This window comes from Palaemon carinicauda, chromosome 28, assembly GCF_036898095.1.
Source record: "Palaemon carinicauda isolate YSFRI2023 chromosome 28, ASM3689809v2, whole genome shotgun sequence".
Classification (NCBI taxonomy): domain Eukaryota; kingdom Metazoa; phylum Arthropoda; class Malacostraca; order Decapoda; family Palaemonidae; genus Palaemon; species Palaemon carinicauda.
Window position 1 is genome coordinate 129937 of NC_090752.1, and position 9533 is coordinate 139469.

Genomic DNA, 9533 nt, shown 5'->3' on the forward strand with positions numbered 1-9533 from the left:
AATTCCTCATTGTGCAGTTATGACACTTTAACGTATTTACATTACAATCCGTGGTTCGATGATCCTGGCTACACTTGGCACATACCTGAGTCTTGCTACAATTTTCAGCAGTATGACCAAATTCTTGGCATTTATAACACTGAAATACATTGTAGGAATCATAGATTTTACAGCATCCTCCAAGCGTGGTATATACTCTATCATCTCTTTTACGGAAGACTTTCCTGATAGTTGGACTACACTTTATAATGACGTGTAATTTACCGCTTTGTCTTGATTTAAACTTCCTGATCAATTTAAAGTCTTCTTCATTTTCACATATATCATTCAACCATTCATTCTTCTCCATTATACTGGCAATTATATCATCTTCATTTTCATCAATATTGCAGACCTTGATCTTCGGTTTAAGTAGATCCTTTTTATCTACTTCTACCGTAATGTCATTCTTGACCTCTTCTAAGTCATTTTTAGCCTTTTCTAACCCAGTTTTATCCGCAAAATTAACTACCAAGTGGCCTTGTTTAGAGGTTTTGACCTGTTCGACATTCGTGGTTATCTTCTTCATGATAGTTTTCTTGATATCTGAAGCCTTCTTATTTTCCTCCGTAGATTTCATAACCAAAGTGTTTCTTGATTTCAACTTACTTGCATATGTAGTCTTGGTCACATTCTCTTTTTCGTATTCCATAAGTTTCTCTTTCAGCTCGACAATTTCTTGACGCATATCCATGTATTGAGCAGTTATCATATCCATAAAACCAGACATCTGTTGTTGTACATTTACCTTCATCTCTTCTATGATGATGCTTAGTTTCGTTATGTCATCAACACATGCAGACTCAACACATTTTGGACATTTATAAATGATGTTCCTGCTTTTTAAAAGAGTACTTGAACCATCTTTTAAATTAGAGCAAGCTACTTCATCATGGTACCATCTTCGGCATTGATCGCATTGCATCCCATCATCGACATAGGACTCACAGTGCCCACACATGCCACGATTGCCTCCGTCATCACATTCTTCATAAGCTGCTGCCATTATACTTTCCTCCCTTCCTGTGAGTACCTCGTCAATTTCAGTCATAAATAGACAGAGATCATTCACGGGATTACGTCTTCCTTTTCGTTTTCTAAGGAAAGACATATTGAATCATTTTTCAATGAACTTTTCAAGTAGCCCCACCCCAACGCAAAAATGCTGGGTCAGGCCTTTCACTACAGACCTCACATACAAGGAAACCACTGATTTTTAGCACTATATTTCACTAATATCAATACTAGCAAACACTCACAAAGAGATTTTTCATAGTACAAACAACGAAATACACAATGATTCCGTTTAAAGCCAGATTCGATACAGAGCACTGAAACACACGTCCACACCCGTACGAACTCAAACTAAATCAGTAACAATGATGCCAAAGTTCTACTTTTTAGTTTAGTTTTCTAATAAAATATGCCTCCAGTCGTTGACTAGTATATATATATATATATATATATATATATATATATATATATATATATATATATATATATATATATATATATAAGATGTAGCCCTTATTATATCTTTTATTCGTTTCATTTATCTATGCTGTATTGTATACATCATTTTTTTTCATCATCAACAGCTGTGACGTCATGATGAAAAACATTCTACTTTTCAGTTTAGTTTTCTTATTAGCTACGAGGGAAATTTGAATCATAGATAAATGAAACAAATAAAAGATATATTAAGGGCTACATCTTATATATATATACTACTAGTCAACGACTGGAGGCATATTTTATTAGAAAACTAAACTAAAAAGTAGAACTTTGGCATCATTGTTACGTCACATCTACGATCGCCTATACTGCTAATATAAAAAAAACTATGATAAATACAGCATAACTAAATAAACAAAATTATGTAATTCTGCGCTGTAAATTATATGTATGTGTGTATATGTATTGTTTATAAAGATTAAATCAAAGTAAAATGATTAAATATAAAACGTAAGATATTTCAATTTATTTTAAAATACGATAGTTTTTGACTGCTAATATAAAAAAACTATGATAAATACAGCATGATAAATACAGCATAACTAAATAAACAAAATTATGTAATTCTGCGCTGTAAATTATATGTATGTGTGTATATGTATTTTTATAAAAAATAAATAAATGTAAAATGATAAAATATAAAACTTAGGATATTGAGGTTTCCAAGAAGTAACTATGGACTTTGTTTTCTAAATCCTCGGGCAATGTATATTTGTCAATTAACATGGAATACTGTGTATGATACTCTAAACACTTAAGAATGTATAAGACAAGCATATATTTTCACCTTTACAAATTGACTAATGTACTACCACAAGTCATATTTTTACTTGGAATAGGCCTATGTTTTTATGTATACAAAGCAATGCTTAGATTTTGTACTTGTATACGAAAACATTCTATGTATTTAAGATAAAATACGGAAATTTCAGTGCTTAAGTTCAGTAGGCCTAGGGATAGGAATGTAGCTTCTGTTAAAACCATTCTATTCATATAAGGTTATGTAAGTTCATTTCAGTTCTCTAGGATAGGCCTATTAGTATAACTACATATATAGGAACAGTTATCCCTTATTTCGTTAGGAAATGTTTATTTATATACATAATGCTCATAAAAATGTACGTTTCATTAAAAAGACAAATTCTGTATAATTCTGAAAATTTTTGGTAAACATTTTTCGTAAGCTCACGAAGCCACAACCCATAGCATCTAATTTGTTTAAGTACCCAATGAATTTCACCTCGTATTTCATGTCAACTGCTTACTGTGCTTGCAATATGCTACTAAATTAATTGACACTGTTATTATACTTTCAAAATCAGCAGTATTTGTTTGAATTGCATTTTGCATCTACCAGCAAAGGAAGTTTGCAAACATAGGTCTAAGGAATTTTACTGCAATTACCCTTTGCAGTCATGTCAGTTGTAGTTTATGTCATTTATTTAATTCGTAGTGATTTTAATTGGTTATCATGTATGTATGTATGTATACATGTATATATGTATGTATGTAAGCAGTATGTATGTATGTAGTAAGACGAAACTACATTAGTCAGTAATTCACGGCAATTTTCATTTTAGCATCACGTTTCCCTGTGAGTTATATATATATATATATATATATATATATATATATATATATATATATATATATATATATATATATATATATATATATATATATGCCAATTACACAATATTTTATCAATGGCAAGGTAAAAAACAAATAAAATGAGGTAAATGAAGCAAGAAGTTTTTCAAAGTCCAGTTATATTAATTGGATTAATATTTTTGATAAAAATTACTGGTTGAGACAACCGAGACGATTAATTGCTGTCCTGCCTCCCTCAAGTTAGTAACTTACTTCACCGGAAAACAACCGTATGAAGCAAGCCCCTACCAATGACTATCATGTCTCTCAGGATCTGAAAAACAAAAAAACACTCCCTGTAAAACTGGTCAGGTAAAAGGGAAACTAAATTACTTACGGGAATCCGTATTAACAAAAACAAAACTCAAAACGGGAATCCGTTGACTAAAATTACCTTCGATAAATTCGATTTTGTAATTTTAAAAACACAAACATATTGTTCATAAACTGTGGTAATCCACCAAAAACGAAACTTAATGGCTAATAGCCTAATGTGGTAATCCACGAATAACAATTAATGAATTTTCAATAAAAGTGGTAATCCACTGTAAAAAACATAACTTTTAACGCTATAAAAAAGAAAACCGAAAACAAAATTGGAAAAATAGTAATTTCTTTTGATCCCGAGATTTATTTTTAACAAGGTCTTGAGAAGGGTTATTTTTAACAAGGTCTTGAGAAGGGAACTAATTTAATCAAATGTATTAAATCCTTATGGCTAGGGTATCAAATCAACTCATGTTCAGATGGGAAAAGGCTGACTCACCTCAATACTCCTGCCGTTCACTGAATTACTGTTGCTCCTGCTACCCCCCAAAGTGGCATAGTGTCGGTATCACTAGGGGTTTATCCTTCCATGACCGAGAGTTATAAAAACGTCCACCATACAAGAAGGAATTTGTCTGAGAACTGACTTGGAAACTCCGATCGCCTTGACAAAAACTTCCAGCTCTCGGACAACAGCGTAAACAAGCAGTTCACCTTAAAAACAATACTAGGCGACAGATCACTAATAACAAGATTGTTTAGAGGAACTAAAGTCAGCCCCGCTCTACACTTGAACATGACAAAAATAATATTACGAATAATATTTAAGAGGTTTGATATTTATTATATTCAACAAAAGAAATCACTTTCAACTTCTCCAATTTTGGTTTACGATAAATTATTTTCTACACTGGGGGGAGGGGATTCAATTTATTTATATAAACTAAATAAATTGAATACAGAAATTCAAGATAAATAGGATCCCCAAAACAAGAAAAGTTGAAAACATTAAATTACAAAAAATATTTAATACATTCAATATACTAAGGTATATTAAAATTTAAATATAACATGACATTATTGACAGTTAAATGCCCAACCAAATACTCTATATAATAACTATTTACAAGTAAAGATTCTCTTATTAACCCGAAACATAAATCATTTCAGGCTTCCAAGATTTTTCTAGTCCGCTCCGAGCTGTCAATAGCAGCCTGGCGTTTAACTCTAGTATCCTTGGGTACTCGAGACTCCTGTACATCAACCTTAGAATTATTCGGAATTTCATCTTTCCGGGTGAGAAGTGGGATAATGACTGACGAATGTCTCTTCACAAGTTCTTGGGTTTTCCCTTTAAGGATAGTGGCACCAGTAACCTCACCCAAAGTATTTGTAAAAATCTCTTTTACAACGCCCATCGGGTAGTCATTTGGCTTAGTGAAATTTTCCTTAAGCAGTACAATATCTCCAGGTGAGATCTTATTATGAGTGACTGGCTTGTATCTATCAGGGACATCTACAGCCTGATGTATTAGATTAGCAATAAATTCTTCCTGATATAGTTTAACTAAATTGTTTCTCACCTTTTGCAATTGATTGCAATCTTGCTTAAACTTTGATTGAGAATAATTTTCAGGAATCCAGTCAGGGTCTCTCCCCTCATGCAATTCGGGAATTATATTAACCGATATCAGATCGTACCCATGAATCAAATTTTCTGGGGTGATAGGTTCTGGAATCTCATCGCCAATCTGATCCCTTAAGGCTTCTTTAAATGCTATTGGCCTACGATTGACTAAATGAATGACTTGTTGAATTAGGAACTCAAAATCATTCTTACCAATAGCTCCATAGATCAATCTTTTAACCAGTTTAACACATACTTCCACCATCGAACCTAACTGACTATGACCCTTGACAAATTGGTCAAACTTTAAAGATTGGACCCCATTGCGTTCAAAATATGACCGAGTCTCATGATCTTTGATGTAGTCAATAATTATATTAGAGGCAGAGACTAATTGGGAGCCTAGGTCACTAATACAATATTCCGGGATTCCAAACTGGAAACAATGAATCTGAAAGGCTCTAAGAAATTCTTTAACAGAAAGATCTAAACAAATAATCAAATTAACTGCTCTACTCCACATACAAGTGATACATAGTAGATAGATTTTTCCTTTCTTACCCTGTTGTTTAACGCTCAATGGGCCAATGAAATCCATAAATAAATATCTAAAGGGGACATTAGGTGGTGACACTCTCCATTTCCTGTAGGGAGATTGATTAATACTGATGGTTCTCGACTTAAACCTACGACAAAAAACACATTCTCTAAGGTTTCTCTTAACCACTGAAAAATATGACGGTACGTAAAACCGCTTTCTCATTTCTGACAAAACAGAGTAACATCCCGTATGGTTGAGCTTTTTGTGCAGGTTATGCACAATCAGGGAAGTTAGATGGCTATTTTTAGCCAGCAACAAAGGAAAACCATGTCTCCGAATGAGTTTGTCACACTTGCTACGTACTCTAGGCAAACCATCGTTGTCAACGTAAACATTAAGCTGACCTACTATGTTAGGCATGTCTTTTTCTTTGAATAGAACAGCTGAAATATGTAAAAACCTCAGGGAAATGTGCCCGTTGATCCTGTAGTATAACTAACTTGCAAGCTCTTTCATGTATACTATTGCTCTTTAATTCTAAGTGAGCAAATTTATTGGAGTCCTTAGCTTTCAAACGACCCTTTAACTTCTCTACGAAAAGAATAACTTTCTCATAAATAGATACAAGTAAATCAAAACTGGAAAATTCTTCAAATTTAAGAAAATATTCAAAATTATCTGACATGGCCACAACATTGGAACTGGTACACACAGACTCCTCTATTTCTATACTATTATCCAGCTTGCACTCTGCATAAGGATTTGGAACCATAAATGATAAATTACCATTTTCACTACATAGGAAGGTTCCTTTTTCCTTAAGACATTCAGGACCAGAATAGAAATTGGTTTGCATCAACTTACGATATGAAAGGCAACGAGTTATGGCATCTGCAGGATTTTCATTCCCTCCAACAAAGGCAAAATGGACGGGGTGTTTTGCACACAAGTTCTCTACATGCTGAATTCGATTCATCACAAAAACTGATCGTTTCTGCATTTTTGACAATTTATTAGTAGACGAATTCAACCAAGAGAGCGCTACCTGACTATCTGAAAACACATGAAGGGCAACAACATTTAAAGGATTGATGCATAATGGTCCAGCTAATTCGTTATACAAATCTAAAACCACTTCCGTTGCAAAGGCTACTCCCTGCATCTCCAAAGATGGAATGCTTTTACTTTCCAACTGCCTATTTATCATACGATTTTTTGCCATCACTAAACTTGACGACATAGAATCAATATCAATGATGTACACAACAACACCATAAAGTAATTTAGAGCTATCACAGCAAGCAGCCAAATGAAATTTTCCATCCCTACGTCCAACAAATCTATCAATAGCAATATCAGGAGCAGAATTGGCCTGATTAGCAATATTATGCCATTCTTTACGCAACTCTGGTGATAATTGATCGTCCCATCCTAAATTTCTATCACACTGAAGACCACGAAGAAATAATCTGCTTCGATTTAGGATGGGACCAGTAATACCAAAAAGATCAAAGTGAGAGGCAATGGTACTTAAAATTTCCCTCTTAGTTTTAGCCTTACCATTCAACTGAAATTTATTTGCTAACAGACAATCAAGTGTTCGATTCCACTGCATACCAAGAAGTTTAACAACCTCTCCCGTTTCAGAACCTGTGCAGGAATCTATTTCTCCCTGTAGGGACCTGTCATTAGTAACAAACTGTTGTAAATCAAAACCATAAGGAGAAAATATAGATCCTACCACAGAATATGCCCAGTGCAGATTTTCAATTTCATTTGCACTAAAAGCACAATTGTCCATATAAGACAAAGAATAAATGCACCTTTTCAACTCCTTCAACTGGTTTTCATCATGCTCAGCATCTAAAATCAAAATCTTGTAAAGACCGAGCATCAACAAAGTTGGGGAACATCTTAAGCCGAAGCTCAACCTAACATTCCGATATGCAACAATGGTAAAATCTCCCTTCTCAACATTTTTATACCATAAAAATCAAAGTCTATTAGCATCAACATCACTTAATGCAATCTGGTTAAAGGCCTTACATAGATCAAAGCATACTAACAATTTATCAAACCTTAAATGTAATAATGATGAAGAAAGTTTCTGATTTAGGCATGGACCTGCATGTATGGCCTGGTTATGACTTATTGTCTGACCCTTGGTTGAGTTTCTTTCACACAAGTTTGATAGAAACACAACTCTACATTTGGTAGTTTCACGATTCAATTTGAACACACCCATATGAGGCAAAAAAGAGTGTTCTGGGTGTTCATGTACAAACTGGTCAAGATTAGGAATCCTTTCTATTATTCCAACCCTTTCCTGTTCTTTTAGGGCTTCATTCCGGTGAAGTAAGTTACTAACTTGAGGGAGGCAGGACAGCAATTAATCGTCTCGGTTGTCTCAACCAGTAATTTTTATAAAAACATTAATTAAATTAATATAATTGGACTTTAAAAAAACTTCTTGCTTCATTTACCTCACTTTATTTGTTTTTTACCTTGCCATTGATAAAATATTGTGTATGGAACCCCTGGTGGGACTCTTCAACAAACTTCGGGCAGTATCAACACTAACATTAGAAGGGGAAACATTTCGTGTAAGCTCAGCAGTACATTCCCGAATTTTAACAACATAACTTTCACAGGAATCAAGTTCGGCATTTAGCCATGTTTCATCCTCCTCTTCAGACCATTTGAGCCTTTGAATTTCACTATTATACTTCTTAAGCGATTCTAAATGATCTTGTAACTCTGACTTAATCTTATTCTTTTCCAATTCAGTTAACTGAGAATAATTAGTTCTTTTATTATAACATTCAGTAACTAACTTGCGAATATATTTTCGGGAATTTATCAACAACTTTAATTCAGACGCCATGTTTACTTAGGAATTTGCTTTTACAATGTCTGATAAACAATTATAAATCCACTGAAACAGACAGTCTAAACCCCCTCTATTTAAATGAATGCCGTCAGCTTTAAAATAGCTAGGGTCATCGAGTTTTGACGAACCGTTAATCAACAAAGTTTTATATTTAAAGGGTTGACGGTCTAACCACTTATTAAAATTTCTAGCTAATTTCTTATACAAATCTGCAGAAGGGCCGGGGTCAGAGATAATGCCCGAAATTTTTCGGTGTCAGATTTTGTGTTGATTTTGTGTTAGACTACAGCATAGAGTCGTTTTATGGGTATAAATGTGGTCATCGCATATTTTCGCCCTCCGGCTAAAATTATAGGAGATATATGAGTTTTTATTGAAAAAGGGCCCTATTTTTGGGGTCCGAAACGAGTAAGGGCCGGGGTCAGAGATAATGCCCGAAATTTTTCGGTGTCAGATTTTGTGTTAGACTACAGCATAGAGTCGTTTTATGGGTATAAATGTGGTCATCGCATATTTTCGCCCTCCGGCTAAAATTATAGGAGATATATGAGTTTTTATTGAAAAAGGACCCTATTTTTGGGGTCCGAAACGAGTAAGGGCCGGGGTCACAGATAATGCCCGAAATTTTTCGGTGTCAGATTTTGTGTTAGACTACAGCATAGAGTCGTTTTATGGGTATAAATGTGGTCATCGCATATTTTCGCCCTCCGGCTAAAATTATAGGAGATATATGAGTTTTTATTGAAAAAGGACCCTATTTTTGGGGTCCGAAACGAGTAAGGGCTGGGGTCAGAGATAATGCCCGAAATTTTTCGGTGTCAGATTTTGTGTTAGACTACAGCATAGAGTCGTTTTATGGGTATAAATGTGGTCATCGCATATTTTCGCTCTCCGGCTAGAATTATAGAAGATATATGAGTTTTTATTGAAAAAGGACCCTATTTTTGGGGTCCGAAACGAGTAAGGGCCGGGGTCAGAGATAATGCCCGAAATTTTTCGGTGTC

The 9533-nt window shown here is 34.2% G+C and overlaps 2 protein-coding genes across 2 annotated transcripts; both read right to left on the reverse strand.

Moving 5' to 3' along the window:
* Positions 1-3252: 3252 nt before the first annotated feature.
* On the reverse strand, positions 3253-8065 carry LOC137621410 (uncharacterized). Its single transcript, XM_068351711.1, has 2 exons — positions 3971-8065; positions 3253-3478 (listed from the first exon to the last, which is right to left on the reverse strand). Exon 1 carries the CDS (start codon positions 7531-7533, stop codon positions 6052-6054), a length of 1482 nt encoding a protein of 493 aa, XP_068207812.1. The 5' UTR covers positions 7534-8065; the 3' UTR covers positions 3253-3478; positions 3971-6051.
* LOC137621368 (uncharacterized) lies at positions 4638-5861 on the reverse strand. Its single transcript, XM_068351666.1, has one exon. It carries the CDS (start codon positions 5859-5861, stop codon positions 4638-4640), a length of 1224 nt encoding a protein of 407 aa, XP_068207767.1.
* Positions 8066-9533: the final 1468 nt, after the last annotated feature.

Coding starts and splice junctions, on each gene's coding strand:
- LOC137621368 (XM_068351666.1), bottom strand. CDS start 5,861: ATGAGAAAGCGGTTTTACGTACCGTCATATTTTTCAGTGGTTAAGAGA.
- LOC137621410 (XM_068351711.1), bottom strand. CDS start 7,533: ATGCTCGGTCTTTACAAGATTTTGATTTTAGATGCTGAGCATGATGAA.